Source organism: Prorops nasuta, unplaced genomic scaffold (genome assembly GCF_024137725.1).
Source record: "Prorops nasuta isolate Cenicafe-Biocafe unplaced genomic scaffold, Cenicafe_Pnas_1.2 PNAS00021, whole genome shotgun sequence".
In the NCBI taxonomy this organism is placed as follows: Eukaryota; Metazoa; Arthropoda; class Insecta; order Hymenoptera; family Bethylidae; genus Prorops; species Prorops nasuta.
Window position 1 is genome coordinate 1596494 of NW_027116818.1, and position 20196 is coordinate 1616689.

Consider the following 20196-nt stretch of genomic DNA (forward strand, 5'->3'; position numbering starts at 1 on the left):
GGTGAGAGAGTCGCTGTGCGTGCTCGCTGGTTGGTTTCTTCTCTATGAGCGGACGTCCGATGAGAGGCCGCACAGTCAGGTACGTGTATATATATATATATATATATATACTACCTCGTAGTTTATGCGTCCCCGTGTTATGATTCATGTTTGATGCGCCGCCGGCCGACAGGAAACCACGAGACTCCTACGTGAGGCAGACTTACAAAATATGTCAGGAACAAGTCAAGAACCTGTCTCGGAGATCTCTGACTACCAGCTATGACCCAACCTCTCTGGAGTCACGCGGCGATCCCACAGGGTTTCAAAGAATTCCCACTGATAAATGTCGCCTCTTTTATGATTAAGTAATTATTTCCCCGAAATTCACCACTCGACCTTACTCCTATCAGCCTAGAAAAATACCTACGATTTATCGCGTATATTCATCATACGCTATAATAATACCGCAATGAATGTTAATGAATTCTAATCCCATAAAGATTCGTTTGTGGTACGCACAAAAGAGAAGCTTAAGAGATTTCGATGACTGGATGTTGTTTCACGAATGCTCGCAAGAAATAATCCACTTCTTTTTTTTTTTTTTTTTTTTTATAAATAATAGAAAAGGGAAACTCCCATGGAAAAATACATACTTATAGTATATTCGAATATACTTTGTTTCTTCAAAATACAATTGCAATTATATTTTCATCGTATCTTCGTGAAATCAAATATAATATTTCGGGCAATTATAGTATATTTTTGAATGTATTGAATATATTTTGAGATATACATATTTATCCACAGGGTAAATTAATTAATTATATAGAAACACGTAAGACATTAACATTCTTTGTCCAATTAAGATATAGCAGCGCTTGTATATTGTACGGTATACAATATGCTACGTACATACGTGGTATATATACGAGTGTTCTTTGTCGTGTGAATGGCTCTGCTGGTAATGCGGGTATTTCGTGCGTGTAATTATCTAGATTAATCTCTACAATCGTATCTGATGAATTAAATAATTACCTCAACGACTCTTCCCAACAGAATGAATCGTTTGAAAATCATATAGGAACGTTATTTCCTGCGCTTGTTAATGTTACGAGCGCGTTCCATCAAAAGGATATATTCTAGTTAAGAAACTCTTCTGTTCACGAGGTTCGTGGAAGGTGGTAGGGATAATTTTTCAAAAGGAGGCCGTGTCGGCTCGAGGCAAAAGAAAGCAAGCAGAGAAGGACAAAAAGCGATTTCTTCGTGCGTGTTAATACACCGCAGACCACTCGAGATTTTTGGAGGAAGAGGCCAACTTTTCGTCTGCTGCAGAGGATTTAATCGAGAAACCCTTTTCTCCTCGAGCTCTTCATCTTTTTGTCATTAGCCCCCTCCCCCTCCCTCTTTGAAATTAATACCAATCGCGCTGCACGTATCGCCAAGACAATTTAATTGGCCGTAGCCAAATTGGGCCGTTGATGATCGAACATTCGGTCCTCGCCTCCTCTGCTCCTCTTCCAATCCCTCCTGATCATTTTTACGAGCTCATCTACTCTGTACAGCGACGGCGATGACGAAAACTGATCATCAAAGTATATATATATATATATATATATATACCTATCTTACGCTCTTCCGCAGCTTAATAACGTTCTCCGTTTAATCAACGCCTATCAAAATCCTTACCAAAACGCTTCCTCGTAAAACATTATACGACAGAAACTTTGCTGAGATTCTGCAAGCGAAAAAAACTCGTTTTTTCTCAAATCCGTGTCTGTACGTCACTGAGAAAAAAAATATACTTCCGTGGAAATTATTAACTCCATAATAGTTGTTCTTCCTACTCAATCAATTGTTAATGAAAAGGAAGTAAATTATTTCATTGGCGCTATTCGGTGCAAGGATTTATTCGAATCGAGTAATTTTTTCTTCCGTATATACGCGTGCGTAAAATTGCTTTCTCAAAATTCACAATTGTTTATCTCTGGCAAATTTATGTTGATCCACGAATTAATATCCGCTATCACTGTCGGAGAGGTATAATTCGATAAAGTTCTGAGTAATCGCGTTGGCTTCCACGGGAAGAAGTTAGGAATCTTATCGCGATCGACTATAAATCTGCCGGATAGTTCGATTCGGTCGAAGGTTTCCTATAACGTGCGAAATTCTAACGGGAGGCAAACCCTCGTTAGGAACGTTACATAAACCTCTCTCGCGAGTGTCGATGGAAATCGCGTGAAAATTATCGTGCACCTTTATTGTATATATATATATATATATATATATATATATATATATATATATATATAGTGTGTGTGTGTGTATATATAGAAAATCGTATCAGAGAAATGTTAGAAAAAATGGCCGTTTCTCGCCATTATCAGAAGAATAATAGCTTCGATCTACATTTCATAATGGAGATATTAACGTTTTTATTGCAACATGAATTACGCAACTGGATCTCCGAGACCGTTATCGACACGCGATGCTGCTTCACTCTCCTGAAATGCAGCGAAAACCTCCAAAGTGATTGGAAAAAATTCACTCGCAACTAATCTCCTGAAATTCTCCGCAATTTATCTGCGAGATAATTGTGCAAAAACGCGAGATGATTGGGATGGAAAAAACTTGGCGAGTTTGAGGAGTACCGAGTTTAGGAAAGCAGCTGGAAATTCATTGCAAAATTCTGGAGATTAACGAGTATATCGCGAGTGAACAATTATAATTCCGCGCGTCGAGTTCCGGTGACGTAAACGGATGCACCGCGAGTAAAGCAAGGAGCATTGCGCGTTGGATTAACGGCGAGCTAATGTAACGCACCCACGGACAGCTTTCCCACCAGTGTAATTGTCTGAATTGGCTAGACCCAATAATCGTTGCGTCACTTTGCTAGCTTCCACCGCAGCTTCCTCGCTCGACAACTTTGTATTTTCTAAAAAAAAAAAAACACTCTATTTTCTCATTTCTACTAAAATTTGGTAAACAAAGCGAAATTCTACAACAGTTTGCTAACTTCCAACGCAGTTTTCTCTGCTTCCAGTAAGAACATTGTGAAAAATGAAGATTTTAAAATTGCGTTTCATCCGAAAAGAAAAAAAAAAATTTTAGAATTCTCGAGACGCAGGATCGAAAGGAGAGAAGGTAAATAATAGGGGGGAGGAAGCGATGCGCCTCGGGAGTCGGCGGAAGTGAAGGAATGCGGCAGATGCCTGACCACTGGTCATTTTAACGCCTTGCCTATGAAAGCAGAGTGCGTCTATGATTCAGCGATTGTGTTGCGGCGCGGCTACGGCGCGAAAGAAAGGAAGCAAAAGCAGAAAAATAGTCGCGCTTTAATGACAGCCTGTGCTGGCGCGGTGCTGCGGAGCCCAGGAAAACGTTCCCTTTCACCGCTGAACCGTTTCGCACAACTGCATATTAATGTCGCACCTTCGAGCGATCATTGTCCTGCACGATAATCAGACACCTTCACTCTGGTCAAAGTAAACCAAAACACGATTACAGGAATTAACAAATTTTCCTCCGACCGGTACAGCAAACTATATAATATATATGTATATATATATATATATGCTACTGTTGAAACGCACGAGCCACTGATACTCGAAAAGAAACCCTGCGCCAACTATATATATATATATATATATACCGCTGGATAAAGTTACAAAGCTTCGTAATTAAAATAAGAAATTACATAATAATTTTGCATCGCGTGTTAAACGCACGTACGCTAATAAGGCGGAATAATAACAGCGTGCGCACCAATCGAAGCGAATAAATTATCGCAATGAAACGTACGGATGATTGGTAAAGAGCGATTTATCAAACTTGACAAATGATCTCGATGACTGAATAAACGGACTATTTTATACGCACATATAAGACTGGACTGTCCTCGCGCCTTTCTCGAGTCAATGGGACTTTTAGTCGTTGCGCAATTTTCGCACTTGGGCCAGCCACGCTCCGGACGCTCGAGCGAGCATTATTTGCATTTTATTGTCCACTTCCGGTCTCTCTCGGATCGCGAAAGAGCGCCGCGGCGAATGAATGGACCTTGCCAGTGGCTAGCAAGGAGGAGGAGGGGGAGGGGGGGATAATCGATCGCGTCGCGATTAAATCTCCGTCCTCGTCGTCGTCGTCGTCGTCGTCGTCATCGCCTACGATTCGCTTTTTGCTCGCGCCTGCATTTATAAAGGCTCGCCCCTCGGGCAGGGCCGCGACAATAATTACAAAGTCGGTGGGCAGCGATTATACCATCCACCGAGGTAATCTCTTTTATAGCGACGGCGATGAACGCTATTACCGGAGGTAGTGCGCGCTTCGGAACGGTATCCCGAGTGTGCACGGGCCTCTCTACCCGTGCCACGTATGCCACCACGTGCTTCGCGGAGATGCGGACGAACCTCGTCTCCACGCGTGGAGTATTAATATACGGTGCGCGGTGCACTGCGAAATTTCTACAACTTTCTACGTCGATACGATCGTAGACACACATCCCCGAGTTCTGGGATATAGTCCTATGCAATGGGAAATCAAATGACGATCCTGCATGATTTTGGGTCGATACCAGATGCGTACAACAGATTTCCAGGCCGATGGTTATCTCGTCATCAACGAGAAACAGTATTAATCTGCTAATGAGAGGAAGTTATTGGCGAACGCTTGATGCAACTGCGAGTCAGATTTAACCTTCTGTGTGTTCGTGTAAACATATACAACTACTCTCGCTATTATATATAGCGTTAACATCCTCGGAAAGTTGGTCCTTTCGCAACGCAAATGATTCCCGAGGTAAATCGTCCATTTTCGCGTGCAGGATTATTATAAGACTCGTTGCGGCAAGTGGACGGGAGTCTCGGAAAATTGGACCTTATTGGCTCGCTGAAACTTCGTCGAGGTGGAATTAAAGGGAACACGCGGGATCGCGCTCGTTCTATAAAATGAAGTTGTGAGATTAAAATGAGGAGGAGGAGGAGGATGTGATCGATCAGTCGTTTATATAGCGTTGAATGGAGTTTGCAAATTGGCGAGGATGAGGAGTGGAATTGCAGCATTATCGAGGAGTCATCGACCAGATCATCGAGAGATACATTTACGCTGTAATATTGCGTGTCAATCGTCTCGATGACGCGCGCGCGCACAGGTGCGAGTGCATGGTGTTTGCTTAGAGAGAGTGTCCGTTCCTATATGTATATATGCTCGATCGCGCTGTGATTCGCGCATTAATCCGTTCGGACGTCGGCTCCTGGACGGATTCAACCGTTTCTTATGGTTATCTTCCGGTTAAGCGTGGAAAAAAGTAGCAGCGTGACGATAGTCCTTAATCCGAATATCGCGACGACATCTCTCTCTCTCTCTCTCTCTCTCGCCTCTTTGCAACTTCAAGTTCGAGCGACAGCTCGGCAAACTTAGGAATTCTCTCCATCTCCGTACCGACGCGAACGCCTCGCTCGCGAGCCACTGCTTTCCACCGGAACGTTTTATTAAACTTCTCGCGAGCATCTTCTTCTTCTTCTTCTTCTTCTTCCGCTGCTGCTTGCCTCTTGTATTACAAGATGTCACGCGATAATGATAATCCTCGACTCTGCCTCTTCTCTTTCAGTATTCAAGAAGCTGTCGTGCCAAAAGATTAAGCAAGCAGCTTAACGCTTCTTCAGCTCCCGATCTTTACGCGTTTTCGATGAAATTTCGCAAATACCACATTTTTCTTCCTTCGACTACAGAGTTTTTAATGAATTATACATTTAGTATTTTGTTGTTATTTTTTTTTTAAGTGTATTTGGGATTGAAGGAAATTGTTTTGGGCTCGATGGTTTCCAGGACGATAAATATAAGATGCAAATCTCGAAGAGAGAAAAGAATCACGTAGGAGAGGGTAAACTAGTTCTATATTCCCTATGCATAGTCGCGTGGACATCTAATAGTCCTAGCGTAACGATCCTACGAATCAAGCTGACCAGGTTTAACCAGCAAAATTCCAAAATCAGGCAGTTTAGATTCCGGGCACGTAGTTATCGGCTGGCGAAGGAACGAGTTCCACGAATAGGCCCAGATCGTTATTTTTTCCAGAACGGCACAGTGCTTCCACGGAAGGAACCACAACGGACCCGGCTTCACGGCTGACCCCGTTGACCTCCGCTATACGGAGTTCCTTCATTATTGCGTAGCAACAGCTAAAACTCGACCACGATCGACCATAGCGCGGGTATAACGCACGATTAAGAGAGAGAGAGAGAGAGAGACGTACGACAATCGTTTGACACGACGGAATAAAATTATTGCGCAATCGTTGAAAACTGGACGGTGAAACTTTTTAATTAACCATCGCGCTGATCGAGCGTAATATGCTCGAGACTCTCTCGTCGAGTTTGATGAGAAAAATTCCAGTAGAAATTCGCTCGTAATAACATGTGCATGGAATGTCTTTTTCATGTTGGAATAACGCGTGTTTCATGAGGAAATCTTATGATTCGTGGGCTACGCGAGAAACACTCGTATACGCGAGAGCCAGAGGGAGGAACGAGGTAGATTCGTCGAGAGATGCGTGATGTCTAGGCAGACCAGTATAGCTCGAGGCCGACTACACGATGACTATGGAACAAGGTTGTGGGAATATCGGCGCCCCAGCGCACCTCCACAATACCACCTTCTTCTTCTTCTTCCTCTTCTTCCTCCTCCTCCTCTTATGCTTCTCCAACGAATTCTGTTCTCCATTTTGAGCTGTACTCGACGAAAATGCTTCACCCTCGATAAGATTCCGAGCAAAATATCTTTGTGATTTGTCCATGAAGCAAATTTTTCCAGGAAATAGCGAGGATCTTCCAGATCGATCAGCGCTCGAGTGGGTCAAAAACCCATCACAGGTGGCCCTAAGCAGGATCGGAGATTCGCCAGCAGGTGCGTGGCCATCCGCAACACGCCAGGTGCGTTTCATCTAGAAGCCGAAAGAATTTGACCCCTCAGGGTCGATCGACGACCCTCGAAAATTACGATCAAGGTCAAGGATATTATCGAGATAGGGGACCAAGAAGAGGCATCGGTGGAGCCCATTGAACAAAGTGCAGAATATTCCATAAATACACCGCACGATTCGCGTCTTCGAGACGTTACAACGACCCACCTCTATTTTCTACTTTGATCATCGCTAATCGAGTCTCGCAAAAAACTGGATAATTATCGCGTACGGTAGCGCGCGAGCAATCAATAACGTATTCAGTCAGTCATACACGCTCGGAATTGACTAGGAAGCAATTTCACTTTGAAAAAGTCTTTCTCTCAACCTCCGCTGCTTAAATAGCTTTTCTCGTACGAGCAATTTCGCTTTTTACCCGATCCCCCAGTGTTTAGCGGAATAAGGAACAAATTTCGCATGTCAACGGATGTAGGGTTCGATGACCCCGAAGAGCGAGAACATATATATATATATTTATAGGCTGCAGCTTTTTGCCAACAGAAGCGCGCGTTTAGTTATACGCTCCTCCTGACCGGAAATCGAGCGTGAGTGGTGAGAAAGATGAGAGGAGGAGGATCGGAACCGCTCCGGAGACTCTTAAAAGTGGTCCGGGCTTCGGATAACCCGTCCGGTACTCCGGGTCAATCTTAAAAAACACCCGCTCGGTTATTACCGTCAACAGTGCCGTTCTCAACTGGTCAAAGGTCATTGAAATTATTTTCAAGATCACGAAAATATTTCCAAAACAATATATGCAACGTAACAATAATGTATTCAGGACGAAGAATGTCCTCGATGAGACAGCACGAAATCACTGCGGAGATGTGGTAGCATGGTCGCGTTATCCTAGTCCATACAGCGTTGGTACTGGAAGCGTCGATCCACCATAACTATTTAATAACATAGGAGGCATCGCGGCAGCATCGTCTGGTGGTCGGATATGCCACATCAAAGTCTTTATTAGGGTCGATTGAACATTATTGCTCCCGTGGTCATGGACTGTCGAGGATCATCATCGGCGACTCTTGGCCACAGCTTCACCTGACGCACACTTACACATGCTCGTCACTCGCTCCTCGTCCCGGCCGCGCGTCCACAGCCGAGGAGACCTCGCACACTACTACGGATTGCAGAAGCATGCTTCGAGCGATCACTTTCCTCTATCAACACGTACATCTGAATTTTCCTGATGACGATCCTCGTCCACGCACATCTCTGCGACGATAAGCATGCTAAACAATCGGTATCGGAAGGTTTTGCTCGTTCGGACCGAAAATTGGACAAAAGGCGATTGTTGGAAATGCGAGGAAGGATTTTCCTGCAGTGTTGGATGGTTGTAGAGAGAAGGAGCAGAGGCGATAAAGGGGAGTAAGGTGTGGTGAAATTTTACACCGCATCGCGGTAGTCACACAGGAATCTCTTACGTAACGGTACAACGGGAAAGATTGATAGTGCGCTGGCTTATTAGATTTCCGCGAAGCGGCAAAAGTTCCTTCGCCAACGGCGAACCTATGGAAATAAAAGGGGAAAAAATACGTGGAATCGGGTATAGGCCTGGCTGCTGCGCTTGCGTATGTGCAGCCACCGGCGTCGAGTCGATATAATTCAATATAATGTAGGACCCAGAGACATTATCTGCCCTCGTGCAGTCAGAGCTCGACTCTGGCTTCGATTAATCTCTACTCGATCTCAACAAAGCGCGGATTTATGTTCCACTCGCCCGGCCAGCTTCGAGTCCCCCGTTAAAACCAGTTTTTGCGGACCCGTTTCTTTTCCGCGATCTGCACGATCCCCTTCTGCTTCTTCGCCTTTTCTGCCCCGACACTCTGCTGCTCCTCTTTGCCCCCTTCGAGTCCCTTAAAATCAGAGGATTGTCGCTTCGACCATAGACTAACTTCTATATATATATTATAATAGTGTGGATAATTTTTTACTTATCTGTTATTTTTCTTCCATTCCAATCATCCTTCACAGAATTTAGGTTTTTAACAATTTTCCGAATGGGATATATAGATACTGAAACGAATCATCACAGCACTATCTCGTAATAGTAATTCTTCTTCACCACAAATACATTAGATTTTCTTGCATACAAAAGAAACTTTAGCAAACACTCACTCAGTTTCTCTCTCTCTCTCTCTCTCATTTGCGCTAGTTTTGCGCATCATCTCTTTCTTGCAATCTCTGATCAAACTTTCTTCGCGCACAGTCCATTGGTTTGCAAAAAAAAAAAAAAAAAAAAAACTAAAACCTCGAGAAACCCTTATTAACATCTAAAAAGCGTGAAACCCATGGAGGTCCCGTTAATCCCTTTCCGACTAGAATACGCAAAGTGACCTGCACGGATGATCGAGTCCGTGATCAGATATAAGTGTTTTTCAAGAGGACATAACAGAGAATTACGAGCAAATTTATAACGAAGCATGAGATCGAATCGATGAAATCTTCATGTTCGAGGTTGTTACGTGTTCCGTGTTGACGCATCCGTAGTCAATTGGTAATTGCTGCAAAAACCAATGACACTACCGCTTTCAACCCTCGCGCGTCTCATCAATCTCACCGCGAACAAAGTGCAAATACCCTTCATCCGCAATTGGCCTGATTTTTCCTCTCTTACCGCAACGTTTCATTAGTCTCTTCTTAATCAGCTCTGGGAAATCTAAGATGCTCCTGTTCCCAATTACTCTCTCTCTCTCTCTCTCTATATATATATATATATATATATACCTATACATTCGAAAGGAACTTTTACTTTCTCCTAATAAAGAGAAGGCAGATTTTTCTTCGCAGAGTTATGGGAGGATCGCGCGCTATTAAACGCTCCGAGATCTTGTACCTTCGCAAGGTACGAATCCCGGGGTCGCGCCTTTAATCCAGATCCTCGAGATGGGAGAATCCAAAGACGTACACTATATATGTATATATACATATATACACGTATATAAAAGCAGCTAATAAATTCACGCGTCGCAGCGTGTTAATAGCGCGAAACATCGGAAGGAGATGGCATAAATTCTGATCGCGAGAGATTTTCGTGGCGACAGCCGAATCGCGTGCTCGATCGTACTTAATAAAGACGAGTCGAGGATACGCGGAACCTGCAGGGAGAAAAAAGAAGAGGAATAAGTGCTGCGTGGTGGGGGGGGGGGGGAGGAGAGAGGGGGGGGGGGGGTGATCTGGTGGAAAAGCGTTAAAAATGGCTCCTTCGATTTACTTGTAAGATCCGTGAGTATTTCTGCAAGTGGAGCCGTGTCTGCACGGGTTTCTGTCGCACTCGTTGATGTCATCCGCGCAAATTGGCCCCGTGAAGCCGGCCGCGCACGTACACCTGTAGCTGTCGTCGTAGGAACGACACTCGGCCCCATTCTTACACGGCGAGGGCGCGCAGTAATCCTGCCTCTCGCAATGTTCACCTGCAAGGAAAAACATCGACAACGTCACTCTTCGTCTCTGCTCCAAATTTCCTCCTCGTTATAATAATTCATTTTATTTTTCCCGGACCAACGAATTACATTCTCTCTAATAGATTAAATTATCGTTGCTATGTGGTTTGTCTTTCCTGAAATTATACCAATCGTCGTTTTCATGGTTTAATTAAATTAGATGGTACAATTGACACAATACTTTTTTATGTGAATTGAAATTAAAAGCGGTGAACGATAGAGTTACTGTAATAGTATCGCTGGATGGAAATAGCACTGTTTTTTTTTTTTTTTTCGCCAATTACATGCATGGTGCGTGTATCAGTTTCAGAGACCACTTTTTTCTCTTCGTTATACCCAGCGAGATATCACTCTTGCACTGCAAGTACGAAGATTTATTCGCGAAGAATCGCGCATGCTCTAGTCGAGATAAGGAACGATTACTCGCGACGAAACACGCGTAGCTGAACTTTGTCACGCGAGTAGAGATCTCGTTTGGAGCAGAATAATGAACAATAAATAATTAATGCAGTGTCTTTGGGTTAATCATATGATCAACGAAGACAGGTAAATGTCATCACGCGTGTTTAGATTACTCGAATTAATAAGCAGGAAGTTGTAACACGATAAATTAAGTTTTTGTGCACAGAAAAATGAAGAAAAATAAGAAATATTAAACAAATTTTTCATTTAAATTCACAGGGAAAAAACAGTAGTTTTAACTAGCAGAAATATTAAGTATATTTATGCCACAATTCTATAGCTGATATATATAGCAGTAATAACAGTTGGTCGAAAGAGTTTAAAAGGAAAGGAGAATGAAAGCTTTTACTCACCGGTGTAACCAATGGCGCACGTGCATATGTATTCGTCCAAGGACTTGAGGCTACAAGTGGCACCGTGCAAGCACGGCGATAAGTCGCAAGCATTTTCCAGAGGGATTTCGCAGAGGCTGGCGGTAAATCCCACGGGGCACGTGCACATAAAAGTAGGCGTGTCTCCCCTGCTACTCTCCAGCACCAAACAGGATCCGCCATTCTGGCAACGGGGCTCCTTGTGGCAAGGATTCAAGTGTTGACAATATTCGCCCACGTATTTAGCCGTGCAACTGTAAATAAAAGAAACGACTTCTGTTAGAGAATAGTACGACACGATCCAGATATATATCCGTAGTTACGATCAATATCACTGAGATTTACAGGTTCGCATAAATCTTGATGTAATCTATATCCTAGTGTGGAAATAATGCCTTAGCAGAGAGGAATTGTATGTTGAAGAAACCAAATACATTCCAAGGCATTTTATGAAATATATTTTTTCACGGAGAGGATTTAAAAAATTTTCATTCGTACAAATCTTCAGGACTCTATCCCTGCAGTGTGAAAATGTCTTGGCGGAGATGAGGAATGGTTGATTCTTCGTTAGGTCGGTTTAGAAATTTTCGCGGGAAACTTTAATTCGTTCCCGCGAAAGGGTAATGTCTCGGGGCAGACTCGTTGCGGTCGACAATTCCACGAAGGGTCCTTGGAGGGGGGTCAGGATGCGACGAACGAGGATCGGAGGAATAATTCAAGTTTTTATAGCGGGCACACGCTACCCCGTGTTATTAGAAGCACGAGAACGTGTGGCTAGACCAAGCGCAAAGCTGTTTTTCTTCGCGACCGAAAAGGGTCTTTGCGGTTTCGTCCGAGCCCTGCAGTCGCTCAAATTTATCTTACCCTCTGCTCTAATTTTACGGGTCCCGTATACTCGCTTCTTCAACAATGAAACGTTTACGCGAAAGCTAATTGGATCCGAGAAACTCTTACAGATTACGATGATTATCCTGGCGCAGGACGCGTTTTTACGACAAACGATGGGACTTTGTATCCAAGGTCCTTGGGATTCGTCATCGAAAAGTGTAAACAAGAGTCACGAGTTTTATATATATATATATATATATAATGTAGTTCTTAAGGGAATCTCAAAGACAAGGATGATGAGAAACGTACGGATGGACGCGATGTTTACGAGATTCCGCGCTGAGACATCCCGGATGATTCCGGATGGAGGATGAAGAGCGAAAAAGGAGAGAAACGAGTGGTTCCGCTTCGAGGTCCAATTTGTCGTCCGTCATAAGAAAATAGCAACGGGCTGGCCGGACGAGATCGAAGACGAGGAGAAAAATGTTGATAGGCTCGCGCCTTAAGTAGGTGCTGAGGACTACCCTTTAAGGGAGTCTCGCGCGACTCCTCGACTCGACTCGGCCCGTGCGAGGAAGAAGGATCGAAGCGCGCGTCCAGCAGAATGAGCCTCTCTCTCTCTCTCTCTTGATATCATTAGACCCCGTTACGAGTCAGCTTTTCTTTCGCGAGGTTCAATGACGCTCTAGGGACTCTGCGTCTTTAAGGATAACTATCTCCGGCTCCGCGTACTTCAAAATACAATGAATCTTGCCTAGCTATCATTAACCTCCGTTACAGGCTTGCTCTTCATTCGTGCATGGGACTCGTTCTTCTTCTTCTTCTGCTCTCTCTCTCTCTCTCTCTATGTCACAACTGCTTAATTCATCGAGGACGAAATAAATACGAGCCAAAAAGCGGAGGAAAAATGCGTTACATCCAGGAAGTCCAAGAGACAGAAGCCAAACTAGGTATATCATCTCTGTAAACGGAAGAAACGATTCCACGACCATTACTATATAGTATCGCTGCTCAGCTTCTTCTTCTTCTTCTTGATGCTTTTAGCGGGGCTACCGCGCGGCCTGGGCAGAAGCGACGCGATCGTTCCTGCAGACACGCACAGCTCGATAAATGCAGACCCGGTCGTCCTTCGCGAAACTTCCTACCGACAGACAGGATTGCTTCAAGAACCACCGCCGCGTTGCAACAAGTGTGTGTATATATATAGGCGTCTTTTTACTCAAGACTCTCCTATCAATCACGATCAATGATAAAAGGATTACTGTTGTGATTTTGTTTGCCAAAATTATAAATGATTTTTTTTTTTTTGGCTTTATTTGGATTGTTAGATCAGATCAGTGTTGGTGGTGGATGAACAAAGACGCTCCTGATGAAACATTTTTGCATAAGTAAGAATTTTGGTGATGGATGAACGATACAGGTCGATAAACATGCTGCTGATGGGACGGTTGGCACAAGGTAGGTCGAGCCCATATTTGTCCCGCAAACCAACCAGTGTTGTTGGTCCGTAAACAATCCATATAGGAACGCGACTGAAGTTTGCCTCAGATTCCGTCCCTCTTTGCGTCTTGGGACAAATTTCCTATTTATCAAGCAAAACGGACGCTTCGAACATTGATGACCATCAATAACGACAAATACGATCCTCCTACGAGAACACGTACGTCATTAATTATAAGATGGAATAAAAAGCTGAAAATTTAGAAAAGAAGAGTAGTTTCACCCGAAGAATACGAGGAACGATGCTGATTAATATCGCAGGTGTCAGAGTAGAGATATCGTCTATAGGATATATATATATACGGACAGTGCAAGTTCAAGGCGAGGGGATAGACGCGCCATCTCCGGTCTCTATAGAAACGTCGAGGCTCTTTGCACAAATCTCAATGATTCCCAATGATCATTTATAATACTGCCAGGATACCCGTATCGTATGTCTACGGCGCGAAGTTTGATGAAACGAGCTTTTATTAAAATCAAGTTTGAAATCTGCAATTGGTCATTCAAGGAGTCAAGGTAAAAAGTGAAATTGCTAAATTACGCTTTACAAGGTGTAAAGAGTTGTGACTCTCGAGGTAGCTAATGACACGCGAGGTGGTGTATAGCTACATATATATATAGGTATGCCTACAGTAGGGAGATTTAATTTTTGAAAGGATCAAGGTGGTCACTGTCGAGGCTAATGGCTCTCGATGATGATGCTATTTAAGGACTGCTTAGCCAAAGCTGATTGGCCGCAACTACTGCACTGCAGTCAGCAATAAGAGCCACTCGTGTCACGTGTGTCACACGCATACCGCACGCGCTACTCGCTTCGCACCGTTCCAACACTCGCACCTACACTACGAAAGACACATGCGTTTCGTGTTTCGTCATCCAACCGTGTACGAGTCCCTACGCTCACGTGCCTCTCTCTCTCTCTCTCTCTCTCTGCCACCACTGACCGTAACTCTTCTCGCGCATTTCATCAAACATAACGCTACCCCGCTTCGCAGAGAGATCCCCGCATCGATCCTTCCATTCCACCATATTTACGATCACTGATTTGCATATCCTTTTACTCACGGTTCATTCGCTATTTTTCCCTTCCATTCGGAAAATTCCAATAAAGCATAAATCATTGTTTCATCAAGCATCGTTAGGAAACAATTAGACTACCTATGATGAATTTATAACAATAACATAAATTTATTTCGCAATCTTTTCTTTTCACCAAGGTTACAAGATTTACTCTCGGAATAAACGTCCGGAGCGACGAGAAACGAGAGAAAAAAGCTGCTTTTATAACATCTGCTGCGCAAGGATCTGCCGATTCAGAACTCGGCAAATGTTTACGATATCCGTACGGCAAACACGATGGATCTTCCAGAGAATTTTATCGTGGCGTTAATTTTTCGGATGGAAGAGGTTTTCAATCGGAAAAAAAATTGCTAATATTTACGACCTGGAGTCTTATTCTCCGTGCTAATCGAAGTAGCAATATTCGCGTATGAGGGATCGGAGCTCGAACGCGCAGACTTTTGAAAACTATTTGCAATGGACGAACAAGGCAAATGGCAAAATATTAATAATCGTGCAATAAAGTGAGAGCTAGATCAAGCTTGGCTTCTCACAGCAATGACGATCGGACTTCGAAATGAAAATTATACCACGTAGAATTCAGTACGTGGGAATAGAGCAGTGTGAGTGGCTCCATGCCAATTTCCGCACTTGCTTCTTAATCCACGGAACAATTTTTCCATTCGCATTCTGGCTTCAACGATTAAGGATGGGAAGGCGGTAGCGCTCGCGCGATTCGAGCTTATATTAAAAGTCATTCGAGGCAATCTGCGGGCGGAGGTAAAGAAACGCGCGCGCGATTCCGTTGTTGATTATGCGAGGAGGATGCAACTGACTGACCGGACGAGACGCGAGTGTTGGAGCGTGCAGCAGTGCCAGGAGTAAGGAGCCGAACCTGATAATGATGATGATGAAGGGGGGGGGGGGGGGGAGAAGGGATGGGTTTAATAAAAATCTTGAGCGAGACAGGAAAGTGCGTGATACAAAAGAGGTGGAAGAATCCGTGCGCGCGTTCCCTCCTCCTTGCGGAAGCCCGAATCAAGCCCGAATTCCCCTTTGGACCCTGAAGAAGAGGCAGCAAAGATTCGGGACAAGAAAATCTCCATCCTGCCACGAAGCGACGAAGCACGGGAGCCAATTGTGCAGGCCGAGCAAATTAATAAGGTGGGTCTTCGCGAAAAAGATCGATGACCAAGATTTCCGCGAAATTATCGGCCAGCCAGATCGGCTACGAAATGAACCGATCGCAAAGCCAAATTGCTTTGCAGCATCGTACGCAAAATGACGAATGGACCGCTATCTAAACAAGCATCTTGATGCGAGTACACTCCCTTTTTTATGCGGTCTTATGCTGTATCTGTGGGTGCATGTACCAACGCGTCCTTCTGTTTGTCCATAAATAAAAACATCGTTTGCCAAATCTTCAAAGTGCAAACGGAACATTGACAGTGCGTTAAGAAGAAATCCCCCTCCCCCCACCTCTTTCTCCAGAGTCATCTCGTGGATCGAGCGAGGAGAGCAGCAAGCCTCTTAAATGTAATTGAATTATTCGATAAAGATCGATGAGAGGAAATTACAAGTTTGCGAAGAGGAGAAGGAGAAAAGGGGGAAAAAGGTATAAAGCTAGCTGATTGGCATGGTTGAAAGCTGTGGTGTCATTAGGAATCGTTCACTTAGTTGGTAATAAGCCGTAAGCCTGGACGAGCTATGAGTTAAATACGAGCAAAAACATGGAAGCCCTGCTACTCCGCATGATCGTCGTAAAAATGACGGGGAAAGACGTTGGCTATATTTAGCCGAAAACCTATGCAAATGGAAGAAGAAGAAGAAGAAGAAGAAGAACTAACGGGGGCGTGTCGGAATTTTTTCCGGGCAAGTTTGATTCCATCGCGGGATTGCTCGGCGCGTATTCGATACATAGGGCGTCGGCGAATCTTTGTAGTTGGACAATGATGCAAATGGTACATGAGGGGGGGGTTGTGCAAGGAGGCTTTAAAGAATACGGGAAGCGTTTGGGATTAGCCTGCTACCACTTTGTATTCACCGCCTCATTAAAGCGTGTTTCTTTGACGGACAAGAGATTAATTCGCGACGATGAATTGCAAAAGATGATCATCGCTGGAGCGTGATAATCGAAAAATCTGGATAGCGCGGAGGGTGGCGACTCGCCGGTAAACAAGTGATAATGAGATGGAAAAAAATGGGGAAAAAGTCGAGCGAGTGACCAATGAGAGCCTCCTCTCGTTATTGGTCTCGGCTAACCGTTGAAATTCGCCCGGTGTAATCACTCGGCCGTACCGAATTCCGTAGTCGCTTCTTTTGCCACGAGCTCGAATTACTTTGTTACGACGGGGAAAAAACAAAAGAAATAGTCGGGATCAAGTGGAAGGAACGAGATGACCGAGGATGGTCCATTCACTGTGAAACCCGAGCGATCCTCCTCGCGAGCTACCACGATACAAGCAGTCTTCTTCTTCGTCTTCGTCTTTCTCAACAACGCTTCGTTCTTCGTCGTGTAAAAATAAAGATGGTTTGTCGTTTGGTTGAACATGAAATTGTCGAAGAAGAGATTAGAGAATGGAAGATTCAGACTCGATATCCGGATAGAACTGTCATTCATTTCCTATTTAAAACTATATATAATTTATAAAATGAACAAATAAAATATATTTTTTCCTTGTGGATGGTAAGAATAATCCAGCTGGATCTATAAGGCAACTCATGACACTACAAATCTCTGAGAATTTCTTACAAGAAAAGAAATATTTAACAGACTCGAAGAATGATTATTTTTCAACAGCAGCGTTATACTCTGACGAAAGAATTTTTAGCGCTTCTAAAAACCGCCGGGCCGGTAATTACAATCAAGAAACGATGAGCGCTTATCGCGTAGACACCGAGGATCACGAAGACGCAATTGTCTCGAGTCCCATTGCAGCGTAGGATTATGGTTTTTTCAATTATACGGATAGAGTGCGAGTGGAGAACGAACGAAGGTTTTCTGATTGTTGAAATGATGCTTCCCGGTGGACTTTGAGGCATCTGTCGTTCTAGAGAGCGATAGAGAGAGAGAGAGAGAGAGAGAGAGAGAGAGAGAGACCGCAGTTTAGGAAGGAGGAAGGGTTTGAAAGTGGATGATTCGGTGCTATCACCGAGGCTCATCTTCGGAGTAGCTAAAGAGCGTCGTCGGGCGCGCAGGTAGATAGGATGCCATCAGCGCTCAGTCACCACCATCACCGTCACCCGCCATCTCACCACCCACCATCAATGCTGGACTTGGACCGACCCATTAGTGCCTCGGCTTGTAATTTGCCGCGCCGAATGTTAATGGACTCTCCCTCCCCCCCCCCTTCCCCTCCTCCTCCACCTCCACCTCCTCTCTCTCTCTCTCTCTCTCTCTCACTGCTTTCAAAACCTTTTCCATCGCCGCTACTGTCCAGAGATCCCCGAAGACTACGTCCTCCGGCCAATCATCCAATAAAGTACCACACGATCTCGTCTAGCTATAGTGTCGGAATGACTCGTTCCGTATTACTTTTCCGGACCCAACATAACATACCCTCGATCATTGCGCACTGCAGCTGAAGAATTAACTTTGAGAAATTGCAAGGAAATAACGGATCGTATAGGAGGAATGGCTAATTTATATAGTGGTTATTTAATTAGGCACGCCGCTGTGTGTTGCAGCTCCGGACGTACGATTGGATTGGGAAAATCGCGGCGGCGTGCGGTGGAGTCGGAAGATGTGATAAAGAGAATAGTGGATGAGCGGGTGGTGGTGGTGGTGGTGGTAATAAGTGGGAATGTGTCCGAAAGCTTGGGGGGGGGGGGGGGGGAGAGAGAGAGCGAGTCGATGAGCTGTTTAGCTCGGTCGGGGGGCTGCTGCTGCAGTATAGCGTGTAATTAGAACGAGCGGATCATCGGCAATGAACTCGTGAGCCGGGGCTAATTAAGAAACGGCAGGATGTAATAGCGTCGAATTAGCATCCATTAAGGTATGAGCGGTGGAGCGTCGCCGAGGGGAAAGCGCCAGCGACACCGCGAAAGCTCCTTCGAGGAATAATAATTAAGGGACGCTCGACGCGATCAATTAAGGGCCCCGGCTATACCTACAGGACATCTCGAGGCGCACCGCTGCTGCGTTCCTGCAACCTCGCGATTCCATCGGCCGCACAAACCTTACGGCCAAAGATGAAAGGGCTCTTCGGGGTATGTGTATCCGCGCGCCGCGCGATCGCCGATGACGATTACACTCGAGATTTTCCTCTTCCTTCGGATAACTACGCTCGCAGCGGACTTTACCTTAATTCGACTCCATGCGCAATTAAGGACTCTTATTACAGCTGCCTCGTCGCGGTTGCTGCAGTTTGGTCATCGGCGGAGCAGCATCGGCCAAACCGTTATATTGCTCGATCGAAATCTCCTCGGATGTGTGTGTTACACGTACGGGGCTTTATCGTGTTCGAGGCTTGAGAACAAATTCGGCAGCATCGGCAGGAATCCCTGGATACTCCGGTCTCGTACGTGGTACTCGAAGAGCGTAGGATCCAAGGGACGCTGTGTTGTGTGTAGGACGAAGAGAATATACGCGAGTGGGGGAGAGTGTGCGAGTGGAGGAGGGGGGAGAAATAGGAGAGGAACGAGTGGAGCTTCCCACGTGGATAATGTGACTGCGGGTGCAGGAGAAGGGCTGTTCTCTTCGTGGTGCGCCGAAGGGGGAGGCTGCGGTCCAGGAAGACCACGCGCAACACGGCACACCGAGGAGGAAAAGCCTTGTTTACTGCTGCATCGAATTACCTGGATAAGGTCAGCGAACCCCTCATTAGCCTCTAATTAGGCCACGACACCATATCGAATCATGCGCCAACGAATCAATCTCTTCGGACACGTTTTGGGCCTTCGCCTCAACAGGATCACCGCAGCGAGGATCTTTGCATTTATTTGTTGAGAGAGGAATATTGCTACAGTACTATATATATATATATATACACACGAAGAGCAGAAATGTCAAACGTTCCAAGAAACAATTTTTTTTAAAACTGCGGTTTCTTCTCGAACGGACTCTGCGCGCCTCATGGTCCATAACCTTGAAAACGTTGAGAGTACTAAACTATTTTAGACTCGTTTAAAGGTAGTCTGCGGTATTTTCAATTTTATATGTTGTCGCCATTTGAGTCAACATGATTTTATTGCTTTCTTGAAAAAAGTAACTATATAGTATATGTAGAACGTTTGGAGTTTCCACACTCTGTTCGTGTAGCGTGTGTATATAGTATTTATAAATATATAGAAAGAGAGTTTTGAGTGAGCGAAGAGTGTTGATCGAATTGCGATGAGAGAAGTGAAAGAGGATCTCCGCGCGGTTCCCATGAAAGGGGAGAGCTAGCAACTGTTGTCTTTGCTGCTTTTCAAGCGGATCGTGGATGGCACTCGCCGTTTCTCAACGAACCAACCACGCGCTCTCTTTTCCACACGACTTACGGCTATGGCGTGGTCGGCCACTGACAGATGCAACGGTCCAACACTCACACACGCATGCACGTGCGTCCGTCAGAATGCAATAATCATAATAATCGATCCATTATATTTCTCATCCGGA

The 20196-nt window shown here is 44.8% G+C and overlaps 1 protein-coding gene across 2 annotated transcripts in view; it reads right to left on the bottom strand.

The window, feature by feature from the left end:
- The window catches only part of N (neurogenic locus Notch protein), a 161909-nt gene that overhangs the window by 91889 nt on the left and 49824 nt on the right, over positions 1–20196 (bottom strand). For both annotated transcript variants that reach the window (XM_066739891.1, XM_066739890.1), the window contains exons 3-4: positions 11193–11464; positions 10149–10347 (exon numbers count right to left, since the gene is read on the bottom strand). In XM_066739891.1, the coding sequence (XP_066595988.1) occupies positions 10149–10347; positions 11193–11464 (471 nt within the window). The remainder of the gene's footprint in view (positions 1–10148; positions 10348–11192; positions 11465–20196) is intronic.